Source organism: Aspergillus eucalypticola, assembly GCF_003184535.1.
Source record: "Aspergillus eucalypticola CBS 122712 chromosome Unknown BO83scaffold_3, whole genome shotgun sequence".
Lineage (NCBI taxonomy): Eukaryota > Fungi > Ascomycota > Eurotiomycetes > Eurotiales > Aspergillaceae > Aspergillus > Aspergillus eucalypticola.
Genome location: NW_020290277.1, coordinates 1,007,528 through 1,033,363, shown reverse-complemented (window position 1 = coordinate 1,033,363; position 25,836 = coordinate 1,007,528). Strand labels below are relative to the sequence as shown.

Genomic DNA, 25,836 nt, shown 5'->3' with positions numbered 1-25,836 from the left:
TGTTGGAGGGGTAGTAGTAGGGAGATAAGGAGGGGAAATCCGTTCGGTATACACGAGTAGATGAGGGATGATGAAAGGAAGGATCAACAACCACAACGGTGAGATGTAGCAGTAAAGTGTAGTATAGAGAACAAAGAAAAGTTCAAAACACAGAAGACAAGGACAAGAAAGAAATTAAAAAAATAGAAGGCTTTGTATGGCCGTAGTTATGTGTCCTCCACGTGACGGGGGGCACGGTCCTGATGTTGATCGCCAGCGCCCTTAATCTGTTCTGCTCTTCAATGCCTCCTATTCTTTTCGCTTCAGGGACCCTTTTTCCTACTAGCTACCGAGTAACATCCTGCCTCATCTCCCACCCACCCCTCTTACATGTCCCCGCCGACCACTGCTGCTGATCCACTGGCGCCGTCATCTAAAGGTTTACCTATTAGTCATGACAACTTAACTAGTTCTCTAGCTAGCTAACCCCTGGGTCTATCCAAACAACGACTCTATCTAGGGAGTTAATATACGAGGGATGGGCAAGTGCATCGGCACCCCGCCGCGTTAGTAACCCTCGGTTCGCGCATCTATTGCCAACGGAGCAGTTGATCCCGGCTCGACTATCCTGTTCTTGCAGTGGTGGCTGCTGCTGCTGCTCAAGAATAGCAACTTAGCAACTCGAATTATGGAGACCACCGTACTTTCTGTCCAAGCGCCAGGGGGTGTTGCATGAAGAGTGCTAGTCAGGAGTAGACTGTGACTGACTGACTGTATCTTCTGCTTCCCTTCCTCCTGGAAGCGACTTTTTCTTTTCCCCCCTCATGGCCATTCATCTCAGGGGCAACCCTTATCGTGAGATTGACCAAGCGCTGTCAATAAAACCCCGACAGAGAAAATGTACGAGGATCTAGTAGTCCATCACGGGCCCCACTTTTACTTTCGCGAACAATCCTTATTCTGCGCTTATTTGGGACTATTAGATGAATTGGGTTGCCGTGAGTGGAGACCTTGTATGTAGGGCACGGAAATTGCCCTACTTCAGGTCAATGGACTCACATCGCCATGGTGGTTTTTTTGTTCTGAGGGTTGGAAATTGCTGGAGCACTCTATCTTAGAAGGTCCGGTTGACTCCGTCAAATCTTCGCATATTGTTAGTTTGTTTCATCTCTGCATGCACGATGCGCCCGTTAGCCAGTGACAATCTTGGCGGCGCGCCGTTTGCCAGTCCATAGGTAGACTTTTTGTTCAACAGTCGGCCGACATGGTGTGTGCAGCACTCGTTAAGGCTATGGTCCTGGCTTTCAGCTGTATCTAATATTCCAGGTCACGTCCATTGGTGCTTCATTCATGCTTGCAGTCGATGTCCAGTGACAAATGAGTGGTTGTCTACTCCCTACTGGGTGACATGACTGACGAGGCCAGAATTAGAATGATAGGTCGAGTGCAAAAATAGGACTTGCCTGTTTGCCTCAAGTGATTGTGAGATTCAGACCTGTTCATCGGATCAGGGGGGAGGAATGGAACTAGACCAAGCGTCTGTTCAAGTCTGATCCATCGTAAATACGACCGGGTCTAAAGAGCCATGGTTAGAAACCCGCGAAAGTCGAGGATAGCTCACATCAAGGTTCAGTAATAACCGTGGAAGGGCAAGTGTCCGACCGCCCCATTCTCAGTGCCCTGGGATTCGTCGAGGGCTTCAGTCTGCCGAAAGCTACGAAGGGGGGGAGACGAGCCGTCATGGTGGATTTGGATAAGCTTGGAAGCGGCAAATGATCGGTCGCGTTATCGCCCGCTCTTTATCGGAGCGCCGCCCGAATTACCGCCGCTCCGCCAAGTTGCGTTGCACACCAACCTAAACCCAACCCACCGGTCCACCACTGTATATCCGACCAGAATATTGGTGGTACAGGTATGCGTGTTGATCAATCCAGAACAGCGGCTTCAAATGGACCTCGAGGAGAGCCGGTGTCCGAACAGACGCCCCTCCTTGGGGATCACTCGTCGAATGAACAAGCAGTGCCTTCGGGAGACTCCGAGGTCCCCTTGGCCGATGAACCCAGCTCGAAAGAGCTCATCCTCGTCCTGGGAAGTATCTGGGTAGGAGTCTTCCTGGCTGCCTTGGGTATGACCTGTCCTACTACAGGTGCCTGTTCCGCTGGAGCTGACCGTGTTAGACACTACAATTGTCGCTACTCTCACTGCTCCCATCTCGTCTTCCTTCCAGTCCTTCACTTTGCTATCCTGGCTCGCTACCTCCTACCTGATTTCTAATGCTGCCTTTCAACCGCTGAGTGGGCGTCTTACTGATATCTTCTCTCGACGGACTGGGCTGGTCTTTTCGAATATCTTCTTTGCAGCGGGAAACTTGATCTGTGGCCTGGCAAAAACCGAGGGGACTATTGTACTGGGGCGCGTCATCGCCGGTATCGGTGGCGGCGGACTGACTGCGATTTCGACCTTTGTCACCTCCGACTTGGTGCCTTTACGTAAACGTGGGGTCTGGCAGGGCATTGGTAACATCTGCTATGGAGCCGGAAGTGGACTGGGTGGTGTATTTGGAGGTTGGATTAATGACACTCTGGGATGGCGATGGGCCTTCTTGATCCAGGTACCTTTCGTCGTGGTGTCCGGCATCCTCGTAGCGGCTACGGTACGTGTACCGGTAAAGACCACTGACAACGCCAAATTGAAACGGGTCGATTTCCTCGGAGCTCTCACTCTGGTTACCAGTCTCGTTCTGCTCCTACTGGGGTTGAACACTGGAGGCAACCAGGTGCCGTGGACTCACCCTCTCATTCTTGTCTCGTTGCCGCTCTCCGCGGTCTTCTTTGGCCTCTTCATCTACGTCGAGGCCAACATCGCGTCCGAACCGGTCATTCCTGTCCGGTTGCTTCTGGATCGCACGGTGTTCTCAGCCTGCCTGACCAACTGGTTCAGCACGATGGCGGTGTTTGGGCTTTTGTTCTACCTGCCGTTGTTCTTTCAGGTCCAAGGCTTGTCCGCCACAAGTGCGGGTGTGAGACTGATCCCCCAAGCCATTGGCACCTCTCTCGGCTCACTGGGCTCGGGGATTCTGATGCGGTCGACCGGACGATACAAGATCTTCAGCTATGTGTCCATGACTCTGATGGTTCTCTCCAATGTGCTGATCTGCACGCTGACCCTCACAACCCCGTCGTGGCTACCCTTCATCTACTTCTTCCTGATGGGTACTGCCTATGGGAGTATGCTGACCATTACGTTGGTGGCACTCATCTCTGCTGTAGACCATGAGCACCATGCAGTCATCACATCCGCATCATACGCATTCCGCAGCACGGGGAGCACCATTGGCATCACCGTTGCCTCTGCCGTGTTCCAGAATATCCTCAAAACCGGACTATGGTCTCGGTTTGGAGATCGCGAGCACGCTGGCGAGCTGATTGGACGGATCCGCGATAGCCTCGAGGAGATCAGGAAGCTCCCCGCAGACTGGATCCCGGGGGTGTTGGATTCATACATGGATTCTTTGCGCGCCGTGTTTCTGACGTTGCTGGGACTCAGCGTACTGGGGGCGATAGTCAGTATGGGAATGCGCGAGCACAAGCTGCATTCGAACTTGGCGCGGAGAGATGAATAGAAGAAAAGAATGGCGATTGATTGTGGGCGATATGTAAAATTGGAGACAGCGTAAGAAATAGAAAACATACTACTCAGACTTTACTTGTACCGACCATTCCTACTGAACAGAACAGTAATAGCGACATCATCATCGGGTCAAGGCTGCAGGGTCCACCGCCCACCCGCCAATAAGCGCCGGTCTCTTCCGCAGACGAACCAGGAGTTCCTCTCCACCGCAGCCTTTGGATCTTCCGGTAGTTGAAAGACGAAAACATATTCCTCTCCACTGAGGTAGTTAGCAGTGGCACGACTCTCCTCCTCCTCCTCCTCCTCCTCCTCCTTCCTCTTCGCTTCTTTTTTTTCCTCTCCCTCTTTTTAATTTCCTCCATTCCGATCATCCCCGAGTCCCCTCAAATCGATACTTGGACGATACCCTGGGTGGCGTTGAAAGTTGCGCTGCAGACGTGGCGACGGCAGACATCTTGGACATTTGACGCCCAAGCTCCGTTGCTAACTGGATTTCATTAACAACTAATTAATTCGCCCTGCAAGTCCCGCTGCTGCTTCAAACCCGGCACACCGCTTCCTCCCTAGCCTGTCCGATCAGCCCACCCGTCAGTCAACACGTACTGCCTCCAGATCCGCAGTGCGGTCCGGTTCCTGCCCTCGTCTTGCTGTGCATGGCTTGGGTTTCCTAGTTCTTGGTCTGGCCTGGAGAGAGAAAGTGACAGAGAGAGCTTTACTTTGGGTTGCAATTGATCGACCGCTAGCCCCCGGCTGGCCGACTTATATTCATACAATCGTCACCTGCTTGGATTTACTTTTTTTTGTTGCAGGGCATTCCCTTCGCCGTTCTTGCGCACTGGCTGCGATTTCTTCCTTTCGACGGTACACCAAAAGACTAATCCGGGGTTTGCTGGCTGCACAATCCCTGCAGGCGACAGGTTCTGGGCGCTCTCCCTTTCCTCTCCAACGAATCGAATTGTGACGTGACTGGACTATATTACCGCGGGATCTGCGTCTTAGATCGTTTCCTACGACATAGTATTTCTTTTTCCCCGTTCTTTCCTCACTGTCATGGCTGTCGGTTTCGGCGCAAGTTTCCCCTCGACCTCGACTGGTGTCGCAACGGTGGTTTCAAAGGGTGTCTGGTCGTCGGAAATGGAGGTCACTACAGAATTGGGAGGAAAGTTGACGGAAAATACCACCACGACCCCCATGCAAATAGATAATCAAATACAAGAAGCCCCGAGCTCTTCTCCTCCTCGTCGGAAACGCTTACTTCTCTCCACCGAGAGTGCTTTTGTCGACCACATACTTCCATCGCTGGTTCAGAATCCCGATATCGAAATACGCTTGATCACGGACGAACCCTCCGCCCTTCTGTCGGGCGCAAGCAAGGTTCCTCATTATATGGACACGGTGGATAGTCAAACATTCGAAAAGAAGACTGGGGCTCGGAAATGGCTCAAGGCCAAGGCGGCGGAATTGTGCGAGTGGGCTGATATGCTGCTGGTTGCGCCGATAGATGCGGGAGCGTTGGGGTCGATGCTATATGGGCTGACCAACACTTTGACGTTGGCGCTCCTGCGGGGTTGGATCTCGTCGAAGCCGGTGGTGCTGATCCCTGGTATGACGGTTTCAGAATGGCACCATCCACTGAGTAAAAGGCAACTTCGAGAGGTGGCAGAGTTCTGGCCATGGATAAGTGTGGTGTCACCGGTGCTGTGGGAATCGGTCAGTCCGGAGGAGCTGGTTCAGTTACCATGGGAAGGCTTAGAAGAACTACATGAAGTTCTCGAACGAACTTTGGGTCTATCGTTCTCTCAGGTCTCCACTAAGCCTGGCCAGCTTACAGATTCTACATACCCGACCGGCATTTCGGAGCAGATGCCTGGTGATGCGGCGTCCACGATATCGCGACACCTCCTGCATCGAAGCAATAAAACGGAAAATGGCCCGCGCTCACTACCCATGGAGCTATGGCTCAATATCTTCGAAGACCAATTACATGACTGGGAAATCGCAAAAGCAGTCGGTATTCCAACCAACCTGCCCGTGCCGAAGGAATGGCAAAATCACCTGTTAAAGATGTCGACCCCAGCTTCCTTGGAATACACCATTCTCAGAGGATCCTTCGCCGCAATCAAAAAGCGCATTGACAGCCTGCCGCGATGGAAGCCCCTCTCTGACCTTGTATGCCACCTCATCTTCAAGTTCTCTCGAACCGATATCCTCTCCTACCTCACCGAAAACCATCTCGATTTACTCTGGACCACCTCCCGACTCACGAACCTGCCATACCGCGCATCCGCCATCTACGGAAACCCCAACATCCTCACATGGTGGCGCGATGCCCCGCCCTCCCCACCAAAGAATACATCGCCGATGCAATGGACGGAGCCTCCCGCGCCGGCTTTGTCAACGTCCTAGAATGGTGGCGAACCTCCGGCCTTGAACTTCGGTATACCGAGCGCGCCCTTGAAGCCGCCAGTGCCGAAGGCCGAGTAGCCGTCCTCGCTTGGTGGAAAGCCGCCTCGGCCAATGCACCCCCTTCCAACCCCATCCCCCTCAAAGTCGGCAAATCCGTCCTCCTTGCTGCCCAATCCGGCCGTACCGCTTCCCTAGCCTGGTGGGACGCCTCTGGCATCCCCTACACCCATGGCGAATCCGTTGCCCGCATCGCCAGCACACACGGCCACGTCCACGTCCTCGACTTCTGGTACCGTCTGAAAGGCGCTAAGATGATCTTCGACAGCCAAGTTCTCGTCGGGCCCACCAAGAATGGTCACGACAACGTCCTAGAATGGTGGCGTCGCAGCGGACTCCGCGTCGAGTTCAAAACCTGCGACATCGAAGAAGCTCTCGAAGACGCGGACCCAGTCTCTGGTGCTGAAGAACGTGTTCGCAAATGGTGGGCCCGGAACGGGCTCAACCTGGGTGTTGGAACGAGTGAGTGGATGAAGACGAAAGTGTTGTAATTGATAAGGTTTTTTTTTTTTTAATCTCTGACTTGTTAAGATACCTCTTTTTTCTTTCTCCTTCTTGCTCTTTACTTTTTTGTCCATTCACACAAACATCATCGAAAGTTTACTTCTAATACCCCGTTCTTGTTTTCGTTTCTTCTCCGCTGGCGTCATTTCTACCCATTCCATCGTCCTTCTGTCCATACTTATTTTTCTATTACTTTGCATGGAGGGCCTGGTGGGCTGGTATATATTATCGCATTGCATGCATGCTATCGTGCATGGGGAAGAAATATGAAACTCGGTATTTAGCGTTGGTTTGATTGTTGTACCTTTTTGTAGGTTAGGGTAAAAGGCAACTCTTTTCTCTATTTTTTTACTTTCAATCTTTCGTTCAAGTAGTACGAGATTTGGGCCTGTTAAAAATCTAAATTTCACTAACACATCTCACGATAATGTGGCCCAATGTCTGTTGGAAATATAGATATGTGGAAAGTACTACAGAATTATCGGTTTCTGAGAGGGAACCGAACATATATAATATTCGATAATACTAGTTGATAACCTATGAAAACCATAGTACTACTGTTCTAGGAACCGGCCTAAATACCCATCATGGTCAATGAACTAAAACCGTAATTTTCTTTTATCATATCGATTAAACTATCATATATCAAACTACCCTATTCAAGTAGTAGTAGTATAGTAGTGGTAGTATTGTACCGTGACATTTATTAAATCCATTTCACTTTCATTGTGTAGTGACTGTCACGAGATATATAAGTATGGTACTAGAGATGAGGGTACAAGTAAGCGCTCACGAATCTAGGTGAGTGCAGCAGGGTACACCTTTTATACGAATCTACTGGAGGTTCTCCAGTCCCCTTGCCGAACTGATTTCTTTCCGTGACATTGGTATAGCAGAATCAATCATAGGGTCCTACTTCATACAGAAAATTCATTCTAACAACTACCCCGTGCGCCTCATGCCATGCGGACACCAGCCGGACAAAGGTCAATGAAGAATAGGGAAATGGAGTGACGTCAAATGTTAGGCCGTCATTGCGGAGTTCATACTTCTTTCTCTTGTCGTAAATGAAAATGTGCAGGCCGTTTCAGAATGGATTGTGTGCTTTAAGTTGGGTTGATGTGATATCAAGTGATGCGATAAAAGGCAGGGTAGGCAAGTGTTCGTCTAAACTTCTCTCCTGCTGGGGTATTAGGCGTAGATCTAGTTATTTAGTAGGAGACAAACCTACCAGGTAGGTTCATGCTTCTCAATGCCAGGGGTGCGAATGGCGTTGCGGTCGCCGAATGGATTGTCCTCATCATCGTCGTCTTCCGTCTCTGACTCGCTGTCATTGTAGACTTTCCTTGATGAGGATGGTACGGATATGCTCAAGGGGCGAGGGGGACGAGGTGGCTTCGGGGGATTGACAACCAGCCCTGCGAATGAGTCGGGCAGGTCGTCGCGGTCAGGGGTCCATCCCGTCTCCAGGACGTCCTGGTCGCTGTCACTGTCGTAGTCTACACTCTTGTCTAAGACTTCGAATGCCATAAGTGAGGTGACTAGCTCTTCGTTTGCGTGAATCAAACTACCCAGAAACTCCTCGCTTTCCACGTGCTGGATGTATCGCAGGATTTGGCGCCGTAATGTCTTGCAAGTCTCAAACCGGTTGAGGACTTCGGCATCTTCGCTGACCCGGTGCGTTTCGCGGTTGACTAGCTTGAGGGCGTTGAGGAGGTTGGTGCTGGCGACGGAGGCTGATGCGAGGGTCTGTAGCATTTCCGGCTTCTCTTTCTCGAGGTTGAAAGACCTGCTTAGTGTCTTCTTCTCCTTCTTCTCCTTCCTGAAAGATGAGAGTGACGATTTGCTGGATGTGTGCTTGTGTTTGGGGCCACTGAGAACTGTAGCAGGTCCATTTCCGGCTGACACAGACACCGTATGGCCCATCGTAGGTTCGTCGGATTGCCCCTCATCTCGCAACACTTTGGCTTTTGCCTGAGTAGCCGGCTGCTTACGCTTCGGTAATTGTCTGTAGAGACCTGTAACCCGCTCCATGCCGGGAGTGTTCTTGTATGAAGCAGCCCATTGCCCGAAGAGCTGCTTGCATTTCTCTTTCACCAAGGGATCGGAAACCGGGTCGGTCGCAGCGATTCGTAGTCTTTCCAGTAAGGGCTCATCTGCAAATTCCCGCAGGAAGCGGTCGCCGGTGTTCTGGATTAGGAAGTCGAGGATTGTAAGGGCTCGCAATTGGCGGTGAAGATTGCCATACTTGCTGGGAGGGTGTTAGAGCGCTGTCGAGCAGAGGAAGTGAATACACTGACAGCTTCTTACGCAAAGCGCGACTCGCTTCCGTAGGGCCACTGGCCTGGATGCGAATGGCCTCGATAAGATCCACAATCCCACTGGAATCTTCCACCTCATATTGTTCGCTGGTGAGGACCTCGATCTGGACCGTCACAGCCGAATACGGCTTCTATAAATGAGCACATATATTAGTCTGTGAACAAGGGAGTGATGGAACCACAGTTATATTTGTGAGTTTGCAGATAGATGTGAGTGTTGTGTAATTGACACTGTTCTCAATGCCAATTGGGCTAGGCCGCGGGAAGTTGCCAAATCGACTTACCGACGAGTGAAACATGGTGAAAGCACCGGATGAGAAAGTGTATGGAGTCGATATTCAATGACAACGAAAGAGAAAGACAGCCCCGCAAGTATTCGGATATGTGAAGACAGTGTTTGGAACTCTCACATGCGTATCGAATTGTTTCACCAATACATACAGGAGGATCGACCCGGTTAAGGAGAGGTGGGTCGCGAGACGAGACGCGGTGGTGATTTGAACCCCCTTTGTCCTCTTTGTGCTCACAATTATATCCCACCGACAAGCAAGAGAGTGAGCCCACAATGGTCTTACCCAACAGGGACCCTTCCCGGTGCCTAGAGAGATAGATATCTATCCAGCGCGCAGCGGGGAAGAAGCAGAACGGTGACGTGTTAGGCCAACTGGATAGCCTCTGTGCTGCCTTGGGCGGGGGGTTACAGAAGGACCTGGTGCACTAAGAGGAGTAGCTTTGCATTGGCAGACCACTCGGCAGTGAATTGATCTCGCAGACCAGCAGCGTTGGAGCCGTTTGAGCTGCAGCAACTGCAAAAGACGAAGGATTGGACCGGCGCCTCCAACGTCATGCGGTGTTGATTCCATCCCGATCTCGTGACTGCCCCTCTTGCCAGTCCCAATTGGGACAAGTGCGGGGGAACTTTCCGACTCAGTGCCTGATTTGCCTGATTTGCGCCTGGGGCACTCCCATGGCCCACGCCGATCCCGGGCTTCTTCATTCCTGCGAGTTTGAAAAGGTCAAGCATAATCCCTCGAGCATCTCTGACCCCCAGTGGTTGGACCTCGTTTGACGCAGGAACTGCTCGAATAATTAACACGGACGGTTCGTATCCTGTTGCTCAACCATTCGCCACTCGTTAGCATCCCAATTCCATGGGTCTCTGGTCAACGAATTCGGCAGATCCTTGCTCCATTCGCAGGCCGCGTACTATCTCCATCTTCTCCCGTCTGGTCCTCTGCTCCACTCTGCTACTGGGTGTCAGCTTCATTTTAAAAACCCGCCCTCATCTACTCCCATCCCTCCCCCACCTATCCCCCTCCTTCTCCTCCTATACCCAACCCACCACCATGTCCTACCAACAAGAACGCTACATTGCCGAGCTGGCCGTCCAGCGTGCCACCCTCCTTACCCAGAAGGTCTTCAATGAGAAGGCCAAGGGCACCGTCTCCAAAGATGACAAGTCACCCGTTACCATTGGCGACTTCGGCGCCCAGGCTCTGATCATCCAAGCCATCCGCAAGAACTTCCCCAATGACGAGATCGTCGCCGAAGAGGAGGCCAGCAGCCTCCGCGAGGACAAGGCGCTGAGCGCCGAGATCTGGAGACTCGTTCAGGATATCAAGTTGGTGGACACCGAGAGCGACAACCTCCTGGGAGGCCCTTTGCCTAGCGAAGAAGCGATGCTGGACATCATCGACCAGGGCAAGAGCGCTGGTGGTGCCAAGGGACGTATCTGGGCTCTGGACCCCATCGACGGCACCAAGGGTTTCTTGCGTGGTGGTCAGTACGCCGTCTGTCTCGGTCTGATTGAAGACGGTGATGTCAAGGTTGGTGCCATTGGCTGCCCTAACCTGCCTATCAACGACGCCGAGACCATGTCCGCGGGCATTGGCGCCGAGCAGTCCAGCGGCACCGGTAAGGGTGTCCTCTTCTCCGCCATCCAGGGTGTTGGTTCTATCAGCCGACCCCTCACCAACGGTGCTCTCGCTGAGAGCAAGTCTATCTCCATGCGCCCCGTCCCCGATATCGCTCAGGCCGTGTTCTGCGAGGGTGTCGAGGCCGGTCACTCCGCTCAGGACGACAACGCCGCCGTTGCTAAGCTTCTCGGTATCACCTCCCCCAGTGTGCGTTTGGACTCGCAGGCCAAGTACTGCTCGATTGCCCGCGGTGCTGGTGACATCTACTTGCGTCTGCCGGTGCGGAAGGACTACCAGGAGAAGATCTGGGACCACGCCGCGGGTGACCTGATCGTGCGGGAAGCTGGTGGTCAAGTGACGGATATCTACGGCCAGAGACTGGATTTCACCAAGGGCAGGACCCTGGCGGCCAACAAGGGAGTTGTCGCGGCCCCCAAGGCCCTTCAGGACCAGGTCATCGGTGCGGTGAAGACTGTCCTGAAGTTGTAAGGGCTAGGTGACGACGATAAAGGGATTTTCTATCATGAATGTAATAGATTCTCGATCAGTTCTGTCAGACCGTGCACGCTCGATGCGTCTCTAAAAGTACATAAAAAAGAAAGGATACCAATTGCGAACCAAAAGAACCGTGCTCGGATATACATGTACAGAAATAATAAACACAGTTTCGTTCCCCCAAAATGTAGACGCCAATTTCAACGAATCTTCTTGTCCTTGAGCTTGATCGTCTCGCCGTTGACGAAGATACCCTTGCCCTTGTAAGGTTCCGGCTTGCGCCATTCGCGGATCTCCGCCGCGAACTTGGTCACAAGCTGCTTGTCCACACTCTCCAGCAGGATACGAGTCGGCTGAGGTGTGCTGGCCTTGACACCCTTGGGAATACCCAGCTCAATGGGGTGCGAGTATCCGACCTTCAGGGACACGAACTGCTGACCGGGGTATTGGGGCTCCACGGTGGTCGCCGTGGGTTCAATGGTAGCTCTGTAACCGACACCAACGAAACTCAGAATGCAAATGTGACCTTCCGAAACTCCGAGGATGTGGTTCTGTAGATGGGCGCGCATGGTTCCTAGAAAAACAATCCCTCGTCAACTATGATCCAGCAATGAACTCATTTCCAACAAAGTAACGCACCCCACATAGCACGCTGGTGAGTGATCTCTGAGTCTTGAACGGCAAGAGTAGCTTTGCGAAGGGCTTCATCGTAGTCGATTTTCACGTAGGAAGGGACGTTCAGCGACAATTCACCTAGCGCTCAAATGTCAGTTTCGCTCCGCTTTTCCGCTGCCGCCGTTATGAAGTGTAGCCATTGCTCCTTACCCAAGGGTCCTTTGACCTCAACGGCCATGTTAGGGAAGTCAACAGACTTGGCCTTGGTCTTGGGCTGAGGGAGGTCGATGAACTTCAGGGACACCTCCGGGGGCACCGTGATCGCGGCGCCGCCAACTCGCGATTGTACCGGGGACGTGGTCGAGAAAGGTTGTGTCCGGAGAGGGTGAGAGAAGGCAGGGACGAGGAAGTTGGGCAGAGGTCCTTGTCTCAAAGGACTCCGCGCAAGCTGCCTAAAGCAGCTCTGAGACAAGTAACATGACATGGCGACGGTAATTGTGGGTTTGAGGTCTGGATGAGTGCTTGGAACTCCGATGCCGACTGATTTTGTCCGGAGATCTTGCACTCCCGATGTGGTTAGTGCGGCGTCACGTGATAGGCTGTATAGATGGCACGCTCTCACTTCCCTTTTACTTCCTCCACATCGCAGAATGTTGTCTGTGTAGCTGTGGAATTGTTCTTATCTAAACCCTAGTTTGAGTTGATTTCTTGTTTTATCTACTGTTCTGATGTGATCACAGGGTGTCTCATTCTGGTACTACAGCTTCAGATGTGCTGTTGCTCTGACTCTTGCTAAGATATCAATTGCTGCTTCGTACTTTTAGCTTGCAACTTGTATACCATCCAATCGCTATTCTTTTCTTTTCTATCTTCTCTGCTTGATAATATTTGTTATTCTAATCAGCATAATCTCTGCGCTTTTCTACCGCTAACATCCCCAGGGTTGCGACATATCACCACAGCCAAAATGTCGGGAAGCTCAGGCATTAGAATGTCCTTCACTTTGTTACGCTACCTAATATTAATACTAAACATCTGCAATGCCACGATTTCTGCTAGTTCAATGGATGGTACGTCTGCTTACACCCTTGGTCTTGCTTACGCTAACCTACTAGCAAGTGCTTTCGGCCGAACACCGAAATTCGAATATGGACGCCGATCTAGCCTCTTTATTGACTTCCAAAAGCCACCAGCGTGAAGTACTATTTTCAGATGCACTTGGACTTCTGCAGTCAATGCAGACTCTTCCATCTTGCCATCAAATGGCAGTTTCAAAACTGGTTACTTCCTGCCAGTCGATCGGGGGCAGATCTGACAAGCCGGATCCACACACATTTACGACGCTGGAGCACATCCGCTCAATATACGCGGCAAGGCTTGCCATATGCGAGCTCAATGAAGCGGGTGCCGCAGTTCCCACTTCATGTCATCCTATAACTATGCGGCTGCCGCAGAAGAAAGGGCTCTTCGGGCTGTCCACCGGTTATAAGACCCGCTTCAATGCTGCAGAAACCGTAACCAAAGGACAATTGGAGACCTGTCTCCGTTCTCTAGAGTCACGGCCCCAGTGGTGGACATCGTATAGTAACAGTAGGCAAAATGCCGTGGTCATATGTCAGGCAGCCAGATTCGAGAATGAAAGGGAGGAAATCATTGAACTCCACCGGTCTATTATTGAAGGCACGATAAAGCTTGATCATGGGCTTCAGGAAGCATTGAAAGTGTCCGCGATTGGGCTCTCCCAATACAAGGAGTTCCTGCAATCAGTCGAAGACATGAGAAGCAAGCTGGTCGTCAGCATGGAGGAGACGGAGCTACACTTCAAAACTAGGTTCGAGAATTTGATCCTCGACATGGGTGTCCACGTTGGCTCAATCATAGAGCCTGTGGTTTCCACTATAAGGAACCTACATAGCAGCACGGCGTCCCTCGACAAGGTTAGTAGATCACAACTTGCTAGTGCTATGGTTGACATATAACAGAATATAGCGAACGCAGCGGAAGGTGTCAACAACTTACGGGACATCTTGAAGCTCGTTCGGGATGAAGGCATAGCATGGAACCAACAGCAAGCAGTGATTCAACAACAGGATGCTCTTGCATTTAGTGGCCTAGTTTCAGACATTCAAGGCGACATGGAAAAGCTGTCTGGCACGCTAGCAAACTTCGACTCTGCTCTAGTAAGCCCTGCCCTCCTACATAACTTCTAGAGATTGACTATGTCAGGAATGGCTCGCAGGCAGGTTTGTCCAGATACTTCAGCAAGAGCAAGACATATCTAAGGTTAGCAGTAACCTGTTGGAATGGGTAATTAGCTAACCTTCTTAGCGCCTGAGTAATCTTGAAACTGCCTTAAGTGGTTCTCAAATAATCGCTGAGGACCTGCGCAGCGCTCAGCTAGGGCAGAATGAACTTCAAGAGCATCTCCTCACGAATATGCTGATCTCTCAAGCTCTTGTCGATAAAACAACGGCCGCAGCTGCGAACCTACAAACAATTGTCGACGACACTGTGAAACGATTTGAAGAGGTGCCTGCTTCAAGACGTCTTTTAGGCTCATACACTACACCCATGTATAGCCTTTTAATCGGCTTTGTTGGTGCACAAAGCCCCAGGGCAGCCATATTGCTACTCGTTGCTTCCATATGTATGTATTCAATAGTCTAAGCATGACCTAGGCTTGTTTCTAACAGTGTTGATCACAGATCATTTCCTCCTTGATTCATGACATCATGGTCACGAGCATAATGTGGCGTTCTATACTATTGCTGTCATATATCTATAACATGGTAATCAGTGATCAAAATGGTACACTATACGGTGGTCTGGCTTTTAGCCTAGTTTGCAGCGAGCGATATCACCTTAATGTAGCACGAATAGACTGTCATGGCCGCTCCCTACACTGGTGTAAGAGAACAGTGAACCTCTGAGTAAAGAGAGAATTATAGCAGATCCTGTAGAAATAAATGTCATTTACCCAGATGTCAGCTACCTGAGATTAGAGATATTGACTACGTAGAGTACAGGCTCCAAGCATAGTATGAACAAGGGATGAGAAGTTAGTCCAGATGGACCCTGAGCCTTTAGGGTTAAACTGGGCAGAAAACAGCGGTATGATGCGGCAGAAAAGCGCCCGCCGATCAGCAGTCAGTCTCCCTCCACCCTTCGCCGTTTCCTCCCAGCCTCGCTGATCTCGATCTCAACCTCAATTGTCTGAAGAAAATCTGTGACCAGGCGAATAAATATTTATACAGTACGTGCTTTATCCCTACACAGCCATTTATATCCATTCCCCCGGAGACATCAATCGCAACCCCCGCAGCAAACGTCTCCGATCCACACGCAGACCGCCTTCGCAGCTGGAGCGGGCATCTGGGGTTGCGGTGTTCTCCCCCAGAGCGCCACCTTCGGAGCAAGGTTAGCTGGCTTATTCTCCCCGAGACATTGCTGTGGATGGCGCAGGGGGTGGTTGCACATTCTGAAGGTGGTGCGAGCTCCTGCTCGGTGGAAGATCGAACACGATGCGTCTCCTTTCTGCCTGGTGATAAGCTGACTTGCTCCCCGCGACTAGCGTTGAGCCTTAATCGCTGGTTCACCACTCGAGCTACCACGGATCGTTTTTATTGGTCGTATCGTCCGGCATCGTGAGCGCGTACAGTCGCATTAAACCCGCGATCGGAGCGCACCCAGCTTTTTCACTACAACGTCACACACAAGATAATGACCGATCCCACTTCCGACGCACCTGCTATGGACGAGTTCGCGCAGACTCGAGGTGGCGATGACCTCTTCGACGATGAGATCGTCCCCGTTCCCGCCGTTGAACAGCAACCTGAGCCCGAAGTCCATACGGAACCTGCCCCCGCTCCTGTTGTCGAAAGCGATGCGCCGCCACCTGCTCGAACTGATACCCCATCATCACGGTCGCGTGGAGGCGAAAGGCGAGGCCGGGGTCGAGGCAGAGGGCGTGGTGGGCGGGGATCGCATAACGGAGGCCGTCGTGGGGATGGGGCTGTGAAGAACAAGCCCGTTGAAAGTGCTCCTGAGCAGGAGAACAAGAATGGAGAGGGTTCGACTCCGGAGTCGCCGGCTGAGGGAGATCAGAATGGCAAGGAGGAAACAACGGCATCGGATCCTAAGCAGGCTGCAGCTCCAGAGGGACCGCGCGTACCTGCGGTTCGCGGAGACAGAAGTGCTACAGGTGGTTTAAAGAAGGTAGGAGCATCTGCGATATCTAGATGTATGCTTGCTAACTCGCTACTAGCCGAAGCTTACGGAAGAAGAACTGTCCCGTCGCATCGCTGCCGCCAAAGAAAACGCTGCCAAAGTTGCCGCTGCACATGCTCGAGCTGAGGCAGACCAAGCGTCGTTCCTTGAGCGCGAGAAGGTTGCCGAAGAGAAGCGACGCCAGGAACGCCAGCATCGCAAGGCCATGGATAATGAGCGGGAGCGTAACCGACTGCGCAAACTGGGTGCCTTGAACGGAAGGGAGTGGGACGCCGAGAAGAAGGAGGAACATTACAATCCCCGTGGTGGCAGGGGCGGCTTCCGACGAGGTATGCACGGCGGTGTGTCTGGATATGCCCGGCGCGACTTTGATTCCCAGCCGAGTGAAGAAGCCAGTGAAGACGCCCGTCCTCCTCATCATCGGGGCCGTGGACGTGGTGGTCGAGGTGGACGTGGCCGCGGTGGACATCGCGGGCCTCGAGGAGATATTGCAGCGTCCGATGGTGCTGCTGATCAGCCTGCTTCGGGTGAAACCAAGTCTAAAGCATCTGCTCCAGTCATCAATAACGAGTCTGAGTTCCCATCTCTACCTGGAAGTGGGAAGAAAGAGAAGGAGAAGGCTGGTGAGGAAGCACCCGCTACCCCTGATCTGCTCAAGTCGGACTCCTTGTCACCAGTGGCGGGAGCTTCCTGGGCTGATCAAGTCGAGTCTCAGTAATCATACATTTACGAATCTGCCCGCTTTCCTAATCATTGTGATATGACTTCAACTCTAATCTGCGCCAAAGACACATGAATTCTTGCACTCATATTCCCCTAAACAGTACTTGTTACTTGCTTTGACACGATATCATTCGGATGGCCTACGAAAGCCTTGCCCGTCATTATGCGTCTTTTCCAATATCCTTATCCTTCAAGAGATGAAAGCTTTGCTTATACCTGCTTGGTTAGCTATGACGTTATGTACATACCTATACCGCACCGCAATAGAGGCGAGTCTCATCCCACTGCCTTGAGGTATACAAGTGAGCCGTACTAGATATTAGGACATCACCTGCATGAACTATGCGATCATCATTCATCTAAGGATCATCAATACAGTCCAGAACGCCCTCAATCGTGGCAGTTCTTCTGCGTAGGAGCTTCCATGGATATAACATCCTGACTAAGCCGAGTGGCAACAACCGGCCAATCAAGTAGACCCCTATGACGTTTGTTCATGATGAGATCACTGCCCTTCATGAGAGATTCTCGACTATAAATCGTCCAATTCGATCATAGAAAAAGATAACTTTATCATTATTATCTACTCAGCTCAAGTTGAACATCTAGGTAAGTTATTAGCCATCTGGTTATACGAAAATTAAGATATATCATATCCCGACCATCTACCCCAAACTATATATACATATACAACGTCACCAACATCGCCCCTAAAAACCAACTGTTTAAACCAACCAAACTAACGAATTCATCCCCAGAGCAAAACATCATATCTTACTTTTTTCAGACCGAACACACACATATCATAATATACACTCAAAATGTCCCAAAACCGTCTCCCAGGCTCCACCCGCGGCGGCGCCAGCGCCCAACCCACACCAGCCAACAACTCCGGCGGAGGCAGTGGCTGGGGCGACGAGGGCTATCCCAAGGGAGGAGGCGGAGGAACAGCGAACCAGACATCGTCGGACGATGGGGTTCCTGTACGTACTACCAACCGCCCCCTTTCTTATCTATCTTATTTTCTTGGAAAGCAATGCTAATAAATCTGTGATTAGTCCGATATCCTCACCACGCCCGCCCTCCAAGGCATCTCGCAGCAAAAGCAAGCCGCAGAGCAAAAGTTCATGAGTCGGTGGGATGAAGGACATGATCAGCGAGAGGGCACTTGTGCTACGGAAGATCATAGCTTCATGGGCACGAAGCCTGGTGGGTCGGATGCGTTGCCCGGTTGGAATGTGCTAAAGGATAAGTTGGGATTGTAAGCTTGCCTGCCTGCCGCTCCTTCCTTCCTTCCTTCCTGATGCTCTGGCTGTTCCGTTTCTGGGATGCGGGCTGATGGGGTTGGGGTTGGGTTTTTAGTCTTTATCCGGAGTAATTGGATTCTTTTTTCTTTGGGGAGGGGGTGTGCGTTTATGAATGATATGAATGAATGGTATCAAATGAAATATGGTTTTGGGAATTGAGATTATGTTATGATGTATTTATTGGGGAGGGATGTTAAGATGGATTAAACAGGCGTTGATAGTGAGATTGATGTGATGTGGTTGGTTTAGTGTATTGGTATAGCATGTATGTCACATTCAAGATGGATGCATTGTTTATGATAGCTTTTCCGTCTCGTCTATTCTTTCTTGGCTGTCTTGCCCTTGATTCGGTCCCGTAGGGCAACTATTTTGCCCCCAAGGCGTCCCTTGAGGGTTTGCGCAGTCAACGCGGAGGCTTCTTCGGCCGTCACGAAGCGACGGACAAGGAGGTTGAAGATACTGCCGAAGGCGAGCGCAACGACGGTGCTGGTTAGGATGATCACGTTGTAAGGCATGCTGAAGTCGGGGGTGGGAAGTGGGAGAAGAAGGCTGGTGGTGCGGATGTAGATCGGGTGGTTTTGGCCGTTCGCTGCGTCGAGCTTGATTACGGCGGGAGCGACGTTGAAGCCGCGGTTTGCGTCCGGGGGATATTCTGTGTATCGCAGGATAGCTTTCTCAAAGTCGTATGTGAGAGTCACGGTCGACGCGGGAGGTATCGTCATTGCCAGCTCTAGCTGTGTTCCTCGTTCTCGGTCGATGGCCGGTCGGTAGAAGGATTCACGGATAAATTGGGAGGCGGGTACTTGTTGGCGTAGTCCATCGCGGCCTGTGATGGAAGCCTGCAGTGTGTGGACATATGGTCGTAGAAACCATGGTAGGGTCTCGAAGTAAATGAAGTCGACAGAGTTGGAGTCAGACGGGTTGTCGAAGATGATCCGCATGCCACCGCGCTCTTGGCCGTGGCCAACAATCGTTCTCTCCGCGCTCAAGACAGGCTCATCAAGTGGCACATGAGTGGTAACTTCTTGTTCAGGGATGGTGAGGTCGAACGGAGTAGAAGGCTTTAGAGTGAAACAGCGAGTGAAGCCATCCGGCCTCTTGGTCTCCACTGCACCTGGAGTAACAATTACCTCGCGCTCATGCGGCACCCGTAGGCAGACCGGCTCTTGAGAAGCATTATCTGTGAGAGGACAAGCGCCACTGAGGGTGCGTCCAAAGATTTCCGTTAAGCTCCAGCCTTTTTCCGATGTGCTTTCCAAAGGATAGCAGGTATCATCGGAATGGTAGGGCTTGGATGTATCACATGCAAGCTGATCAGAAGGTACAGGTCGCGGAATGGGATTGCCTGCATAGTCATTAGTATATGAATCAGACCTCTTGTGCCATTAAACTAACCGCGGGGTCGCTTCGACCGGTCAATATCAAGGACAATGTCCACAGTCTGATCGACATGCACGTAACACTCTCCTGGTTGAGGACAGACAGGACTGACATCCACAGACATGCTCTGCCAAGAGGCGTCAAACAGCTTATGTCCATCTAGAAGGCTAGAAACGCCTGCCTTGCCCTTGCACGGAAGTAGCTTCAGGAATGGCGTAAGGTTTTCTGTGCAAACCACCTCGCCAGGAAGTGTCCCGTGCAGCAGATGCAGATTACTGGAAGCTGGATGGTCTCCCATAAGTTCGAATGAAGCAACAGGGCGAGTGGTTCGGGTTGAGTCGATGAAATTCAGCGAGGCGCAAAACAATCCCGACAGAGACTGAGTCAGGGTAATCCATTTCGCAGAGGCCCTAATGCCCATCAGTATCGTTACACATGCTACGTCGTCCTCTCCTTCCCGGTCACACATACGCTTCATCATTGGGTGCATCTATCCATGCCCATAGCTCAACACCAGTACCACCCTCTTTGCTCCCGTTCCAAGGACGGGGACCCCAGCTCTCAGCATCCCATCGTCCTGTAGTGAACCGCAGATGAAGCTCCTTCGTGTTGGCGTGCTGTAGAATCTGGCCTAGCGCTCTCGGAAAGTAGCGGAAATGCCGTTCATCGAAGGACTCTTGGGACTCATTGCCACGAAAGTTGAAAGATGCTAACAGGGATGACTGCGGGAGTGGTTGGAGGTATAGGCTCTCGTGGTAGTCGGAAGTCGCTGATGTGAACGAAGAGAGCGCGACAACGAAAAGTAAAGTAAGGAGAGAGAGGACCGTCATCACGTCATGCTTGCCGATGCAGAAAGTTCTAGATACTGTGTAGTGATTCTATCGCGTACCTCACTACCACTAGCGAGCCATACACGGAGTGTAAGTTCAATCCTCCGAGCGGCGGAGCAAGAACGGTCGATTGCGATTTATATCAAGCAAAGCTGAATAACAGGCTGACCGGACCGCGCGACAGTATCAAGCCTGCATAAGATGTATCAAGCGTCAAAGTGTCCAGATCATGGCACCGATGTCGCCAACTAGTAAGGTGGAAAGGCCGAGCTGTACTCCGCAAATCAGCGGGAATCGACAGGGGGACTCCGGTTCAACTTATATAAGCGCCAGCCGCGGTTAGCGCCACGCCCGCAGAATCTCGACTCTCCATCGCAATCTCCATTCAATCTCTCAGTTACGCTCTGACCATTCGTGCTCTCCCCACCCTTCATTCTCCCTCTGGCATCATCCCATCATGGCGGCGGAACAGAGAAAGCTGCTTGAGCAGCTTATGGGAGGTAAGTTGCCCAACCCCAGCTTCTACCAAGCTCTAAACAACAGCTAATCCAATTCTTTTTCCAGCGGACCAACTCATAGGTACCGGCGCTCCCTCTCGCAATGCGCAGCTCCAAATCACCGATCCGAAAGTCTGTCGCTCGTATCTTGTCGGCACTTGTCCGCATGACCTCTTCACCAATACCAAGCAAGATCTGGGTCCTTGCCAGAAAGTTCACAGCGAAGGATTGAAGACGGAGTATGAGACCGCCTCGGCGGCCGAGAAGGCCAAATGGGGATTCGATTACGACTATATGCGCGACATGCAGAAATACATCGATGATTGTGACCGACGTATTGATACCGCTCAGCGACGCTTGGAAAAGACTCCGGATGAGATCAGACAGACCAACAACTTGGTAAGGCATACACTCACTCCCATCTACAGGATACTTCAAGCTGCCAAGAGAAGACATCGGGCTAACCACATCTCCAACAATATAGCTGAAACAAATCTCCGACCTAACGAAAACCATCAACACGGGCCTCCTCGAGATCTCGGTGTTGGGCGAAACCGGCTCTGTCGCACAGGCCCTGAACGAACTGCACAAGATCCGCACCGCGAAGCACCAAAAGGAAACATGTGAACGCGAATTGAAGAACCTCCAAGATACCTCCGGTCCGTCGGGTCATCAGAAGCTGCAAGTGTGCGATGTCTGCGGCGCGTACCTGAGTCGTCTCGATAACGATCGTCGGTTGGCCGATCATTTCTTCGGAAAGATGCACATGGGATACTCGGACATGCGCAAGGGGTTTAAGAAGCTCAGCGAGGAGCTCAAGGGACGGCCTCCGCCGGTTCGTCACCACGATGACGATGATGGTGGCTGGGGTGGACGCTCCGGTGGTGGACGTGGTCCTCGGTATGGCGGTGGTGGTTACAAGAAGCGCGGTCCTCGCTGGTAAAATATTGATGAAGCGTCTTGTCTCTTTCTTTTCTTGGAGTTTATTCTGCAATGCTGTTGTAATTTGTCTGGATTTGCATAGCGCAGGCGTTTTTGTTACTACTACGTCTGGGATGTTACGGATTAAATAAAAATATAATAAACATGTACAGGCTGACTGCAGTTCCTTTCGACTTTCGCCCCCGTATTCCAGTGTGAATTTGTGGCAATGGGACTGAGTAGTAATAGTATTCCGATAATATCATATTGGCAGTACGCCAAGCTGTTTACTTAAGTATATGAAGTCTTCATAGAGAAAAATGGTATGAAATACTAGGATAGTGTTCATTTTGACATACAAATTCAACGCATGTAAAACAGCATGCGGATAAGAACAAGATGAGATGAGGGGAAATTCCAGAGTAAAAAGGAAAGAAAAAAAGGAGAAGGGATAAAATAACAAACCCAGTGTTGGAACAAACCTCGCTGGGGGTACATAAAGTCCATTGTTCATGGCAAGCACAAAAAAAGCAAAAAGAACAGATCAAATAGATAAGCAGTCCGTAAAGTCGCCCAAATACCCGTTTTGGAAAGGAAAGCCCTACCCCAGCACATGGGAATAGCAGTGCGGGAAAAAAAAGAAATTACACCAAGCCCCCTGAGATAACCCTGTAAAGAAAATGGAAAGCGAAGATATGGGAGAAGAAAGACGTTACTGTACAGTAGGCAGTGCTGAAACACCCTTTTCCCCCCTTTTCTCTTTTTTATTTTTGTTGTATTTGTCTCTCTACCGTGCATTCTGCTGTGGACCGTGTCCATTGGTCCTGGTCGCCGTTGCTAACTCTTCTATCAACATCGTGTAGTTCGAGCTGACTTCTGGTCGACGTAGGAGGATATCCCGGACCACGCTCAGCTGGGAAGCGTCTGCGTTCGGGGCATGGGATAGAAGTTGCTGAATAGCGGGTGTATTGGCTTGCGCACCGAGGACCTGTATTGCGGCGGCGAGCCCGGTGAGGGGGGGTTGATTGGGCTGTGGAGGCTGGTAGGGGGTGAATTGTGGAGCTGCTGGTGGTGGCTGTTGTTGGTGTTGTGACTGAGCTTGATGCCCATAGGGTATTTGCGTTTGAGGCGTTCCGTCGTAAGATGATACAGGAGTGGGTGTGAACTGAGACGCAAGCGGCGGTCCAGGAGTCAGGAAATGCGCCTGCTGAGGCGTCCCCGCTGCCACGGTCAATGGACTGGCAGAAGCACCGGGCTCCTGGCTCGGGAAGTGCGAAGGAGGCTGCACGGATGGCGGATTGGAATCGCCAGTCTTGACGGCAAAGACCACGAGCATCACGCGCTCCGGTGTCGGATCTTCAAGAGCGTTGTTCTCTAGAAGCTCGATGAACTCCGGCTTCTTGGTGGAGCCTGCTTCAATAGGGATAAGGTAGGTATCCTTGACGGCTGGCAAGGGATGTTTGCCAACAACACCATATCTCGAACGGTCTTGGAAGTAGCTGAACAGCTTGTCGAACCCTGCACGGTCCTTAGGGGAGTCAGGGCGGCTGATCGAGATAACAGTCACATCGGTTGAGGAGCTGAAACGTAGACCGCAAAGGTACTCGCTGGCGAGAGCAATCTCAATCCTTCCGTCAATCGACAGTGTCGGCGGAGCAAGCTGACTCCATGGTATGCGTCCGCTCAAGTCAGCTCCTCCGACATGCTTCGCGGAGGAAGTGAACTCTGTGATCGGATTCATGACGACCTTGCCATGCCAGATGGACCCTTCGTCATGGAAGTCCTTTGGTGAGTAGGGGGGTGAGTCGGGCTCATCGTCTCCTAATAGTTGATCGATCTCAGCATCAGCCTGAGCCTTGGCTGCTGGCAGCTGCTCACGGATATGAGCAGACACTTCGGGGAAGACCTGCTCATGGCTGGTGCCACCGGGAGAATGAGCCCGCGCGGGGAAGTGGTCCTGGTGAGTGGTGACACCATCGGTCATCTTGGTGTCAACATCCTGTGATTTCGATGCCTTCCGGGTGTCATCAGTCTGAGCCTGGGGCCCAGGGGTGGTTGGGCTCTGGCCAGCGGAGCTGCCATCAGGATCAGCCAGACTGCGTCGAGCGGCAGCAGTAGAGAACACGGGCTCGCTGGCGACATTTTGGTTATCATCTTCAATAAACTCTTCACCCTTATGGGTCCGTCTAATGCGAGGCCCTTGTTCTTGCACGATGATGTGCTGCCGTTCAGCTTCCCGCTTGATTTCGGCATCCTTCTGCTGCAGTTCCTCACTTGCCATGTCTTGGGTGCTCATCTTAGAGAGGGCATCGGGAGATAAACTACCTACGAGCAGACGGTCCCGTAGAGAAGGGTTCTTCTTTACGTTGAACATGATCGTCCGCAATTGTGACCTATACGGCTCTGTGGGCTCCCCAGTTCCTCCGCATATATTCTCATACATAGCGCTCTCAAGTGAGAGAGAAAGCTGCCGGGCAAATTCCTCCACCGATTTCACCCCGGACCCTTCGGGGATTTGGAACGATCCTCGTTCCTGGGCCTGAGTAATCTGCTCTACAAATAACTTGACTAGAGCTTTGGCAACACTCTTGCGGGACGGATGCGTAAGCTGGTCCGCGGATTTCGAGCTATCAGTCACTGCTGTCCCTGCAGCAGAGCTTTTCCGGGAAGAAGGCGCACTGGGCTCCTCCTTCACTTGAGCCGGTTTGGCAGCGGGAGCTGGCACAGGCGTCGCAGGTGCTGGCGGTGACATCTTCTGCTGCTTCGGTTTCGGTCCCTGGGTGTGTCAGTGTTAGCAGAACCCTCCTCTACCGATGATACTGAAATAACGAGAACTTACCGGTTCAGGCACTTGGGCCTCTTGGTGCTCATCGAATTTGCGCTTTTGGGCGCTTGTCGACTGGGTTTCAGGAACATGTCCATTCTTCTCAGGAGCTGGCGTCTCGGCTTCAGGAACTGGTGCAGTCGGCGCAGGAGGCGCATCAGCCGCATCAGGGGCAGCAGTAGAGGCTGGAGCGGGAGTTGAAGAGGTTGCAGCGCGCGCAGGTGTGCTCGTCTCTGTCTTGGGCTCGCTAGCCTTGCGCTCGCTGGCCTGACGCTCACTTGCCTGAGACTCACTGGTTTTGCGCTCTGTCGTTGGAGGTTCGCTGGTCTTAGGTTCGACCGATTTAGATTCGCTTGTCTTAGGCTCAGCCGCCTTGGGTTCACTTGGTCTGCCTCTTCGGCCGCCCTTCTTGCCCTTTCTGCGTCGAGATGCCCTCTTCTCCTCAGCTTCCTTGCGCCTCTTTTCAGCAGCTTCCTCCCAAGGCTTTTCACCACGCGCGATCTTTTCAAGAAGAACTTTGTGATTCTCTGGCTTGCATTGCTCACAGAAGTACTCGTCCGGTTCTTCCCCCTTCGCGTATGTCAAACCCATACAGTCATTGTGTTGCCAGGCCGAGCATCGATCACAGCAGATCATGTCGCGTTCAACATCTTCCTCCTCTTCATATTCGCCACAAATGCATCGAATGATTTCTTCTTCTTCGCTGGGAGCAGGCGTCGGTTCGACGGAGGGTTTGGGGGTTTTGTCTTTCGGCTGGGCTTTCGCCTTGGACTTCTTCGCGGGCGTTTCGGTGATCATGTCGAGGTTCTTGTGCTGGCCCTTGGTCGAGCGACCGGAGCGTCGTGGTTCATCTGGCTTTGTAGTTAGCTTTCTGTCCCGACGAGAAGTGGAGTGTGCTGCCAGTCGCCACCCATCGGGAAGGCCGACAATGGTCGCACGACTTTCGGTATACAATAGCTTACCAGCCATGATGGAAGTATATAAGGTATTCAAATTTCTACGGCGCGAAGCTTTGGGGGTTGTAAAAGGTCTGAGATAGAGGGATGAAAAAAAGGATTGCGCACGCCACCCAAATCTCGTTCTACGGCATCAGAAGGGCTAAAAGTAATACACAGAGGAAGGCTCTGGAAAGTGGCACTTTTTGTTTGTTTGCCCGGTCCACGCAGGTATTACTTCGTCCTTGCACTTCCAGCGAGTTTTTAGT

The 25,836-nt window shown here is 51.8% G+C and overlaps 11 protein-coding genes across 11 annotated transcripts; 7 read left to right on the top strand and 4 right to left on the bottom strand.

Annotated features, from left to right (window-relative positions):
• The first annotated feature begins 1,827 nt into the window (after nt 1–1,827).
• On the top strand, nt 1,828–3,653 carry BO83DRAFT_434255 (MDR family MFS transporter). Its single transcript, XM_025535775.1, has 2 exons — nt 1,828–2,104; nt 2,157–3,653. The coding sequence occupies exons 1-2, from the start codon at nt 1,894–1,896 to the stop codon at nt 3,599–3,601; spliced, it is 1,656 nt and encodes a 551-aa protein (XP_025392284.1). The 5' UTR covers nt 1,828–1,893; the 3' UTR covers nt 3,602–3,653.
• Nucleotides 3,654–4,659: 1,006 nt separating this feature from the next.
• Nucleotides 4,660–7,045, top strand: BO83DRAFT_405496 (uncharacterized protein; the record flags this gene model as incomplete). Its single annotated transcript, XM_025533806.1, has 2 exons — nt 4,660–6,008; nt 6,077–7,045. The coding sequence occupies 2 exons, from the start codon at nt 4,660–4,662 to the stop codon at nt 6,561–6,563; spliced, it is 1,836 nt and encodes a 611-aa protein (XP_025392283.1). The 3' UTR covers nt 6,564–7,045.
• Nucleotides 7,046–7,312: 267 nt separating this feature from the next.
• On the bottom strand, nt 7,313–9,353 carry BO83DRAFT_133512 (LSB5 family protein). Its single transcript, XM_025526117.1, has 3 exons — nt 9,182–9,353; nt 8,877–9,028; nt 7,313–8,827 (listed from the first exon to the last, which is right to left on the bottom strand). The coding sequence occupies exons 1-3, from the start codon at nt 9,194–9,196 to the stop codon at nt 7,804–7,806; spliced, it is 1,191 nt and encodes a 396-aa protein (XP_025392282.1). The 5' UTR covers nt 9,197–9,353; the 3' UTR covers nt 7,313–7,803.
• A 584-nt stretch (nt 9,354–9,937) lies between these two features.
• Nucleotides 9,938–11,485, top strand: BO83DRAFT_375054 (3'(2'),5'-bisphosphate nucleotidase). The gene has a single exon (XM_025530364.1). It carries the CDS (start codon nt 10,244–10,246, stop codon nt 11,300–11,302), a length of 1,059 nt encoding a protein of 352 aa, XP_025392281.1. The 5' UTR covers nt 9,938–10,243; the 3' UTR covers nt 11,303–11,485.
• BO83DRAFT_375053 (mitochondrial 54S ribosomal protein uL6m) lies at nt 11,356–12,442 on the bottom strand. Its single transcript, XM_025530363.1, has 3 exons — nt 12,134–12,442; nt 11,948–12,061; nt 11,356–11,882 (listed from the first exon to the last, which is right to left on the bottom strand). The coding sequence occupies exons 1-3, from the start codon at nt 12,405–12,407 to the stop codon at nt 11,509–11,511; spliced, it is 762 nt and encodes a 253-aa protein (XP_025392280.1). The 5' UTR covers nt 12,408–12,442; the 3' UTR covers nt 11,356–11,508.
• Nucleotides 12,443–13,362: 920 nt separating this feature from the next.
• On the top strand, nt 13,363–14,651 carry BO83DRAFT_423433 (putative nuclear membrane fusion protein Kar5; the record flags this gene model as incomplete). The annotated part of the gene is made up of 5 exons (XM_025535095.1): nt 13,363–13,860; nt 13,906–14,103; nt 14,150–14,206; nt 14,252–14,570; nt 14,629–14,651. The coding sequence occupies 5 exons, from the start codon at nt 13,363–13,365 to the stop codon at nt 14,649–14,651; spliced, it is 1,095 nt and encodes a 364-aa protein (XP_025392279.1).
• A 992-nt stretch (nt 14,652–15,643) lies between these two features.
• On the top strand, nt 15,644–16,868 carry BO83DRAFT_385215 (uncharacterized protein; the record flags this gene model as incomplete). The annotated part of the gene is made up of 2 exons (XM_025532609.1): nt 15,644–16,138; nt 16,188–16,868. The coding sequence occupies 2 exons, from the start codon at nt 15,644–15,646 to the stop codon at nt 16,866–16,868; spliced, it is 1,176 nt and encodes a 391-aa protein (XP_025392278.1).
• Nucleotides 16,869–17,420: 552 nt separating this feature from the next.
• On the top strand, nt 17,421–18,466 carry BO83DRAFT_375047 (uncharacterized protein). The gene is made up of 4 exons (XM_025530362.1): nt 17,421–17,482; nt 17,632–17,856; nt 17,932–18,134; nt 18,236–18,466. The coding sequence occupies exons 2-4, from the start codon at nt 17,695–17,697 to the stop codon at nt 18,249–18,251; spliced, it is 381 nt and encodes a 126-aa protein (XP_025392277.1). The 5' UTR covers nt 17,421–17,482; nt 17,632–17,694; the 3' UTR covers nt 18,252–18,466.
• Nucleotides 18,370–20,634, bottom strand: gpi16 (GPI-anchor transamidase subunit GPI16). Its single transcript, XM_025528240.1, has 3 exons — nt 20,032–20,634; nt 19,576–19,970; nt 18,370–19,525 (listed from the first exon to the last, which is right to left on the bottom strand). Exons 1-3 carry the CDS (start codon nt 20,388–20,390, stop codon nt 18,498–18,500), a joined length of 1,782 nt encoding a protein of 593 aa, XP_025392276.1. The 5' UTR covers nt 20,391–20,634; the 3' UTR covers nt 18,370–18,497.
• A 146-nt stretch (nt 20,635–20,780) lies between these two features.
• BO83DRAFT_330613 (LUC7 domain-containing protein) lies at nt 20,781–21,949 on the top strand. Its single transcript, XM_025528239.1, has 3 exons — nt 20,781–20,890; nt 20,955–21,286; nt 21,372–21,949. Exons 1-3 carry the CDS (start codon nt 20,848–20,850, stop codon nt 21,828–21,830), a joined length of 834 nt encoding a protein of 277 aa, XP_025392275.1. The 5' UTR covers nt 20,781–20,847; the 3' UTR covers nt 21,831–21,949.
• A 509-nt stretch (nt 21,950–22,458) lies between these two features.
• On the bottom strand, nt 22,459–25,716 carry BO83DRAFT_133469 (putative PHD finger domain protein). Its single transcript, XM_025526116.1, has 3 exons — nt 25,595–25,716; nt 24,648–25,483; nt 22,459–24,584 (listed from the first exon to the last, which is right to left on the bottom strand). The coding sequence occupies exons 1-3, from the start codon at nt 25,599–25,601 to the stop codon at nt 22,596–22,598; spliced, it is 2,832 nt and encodes a 943-aa protein (XP_025392274.1). The 5' UTR covers nt 25,602–25,716; the 3' UTR covers nt 22,459–22,595.
• Nucleotides 25,717–25,836: the final 120 nt, after the last annotated feature.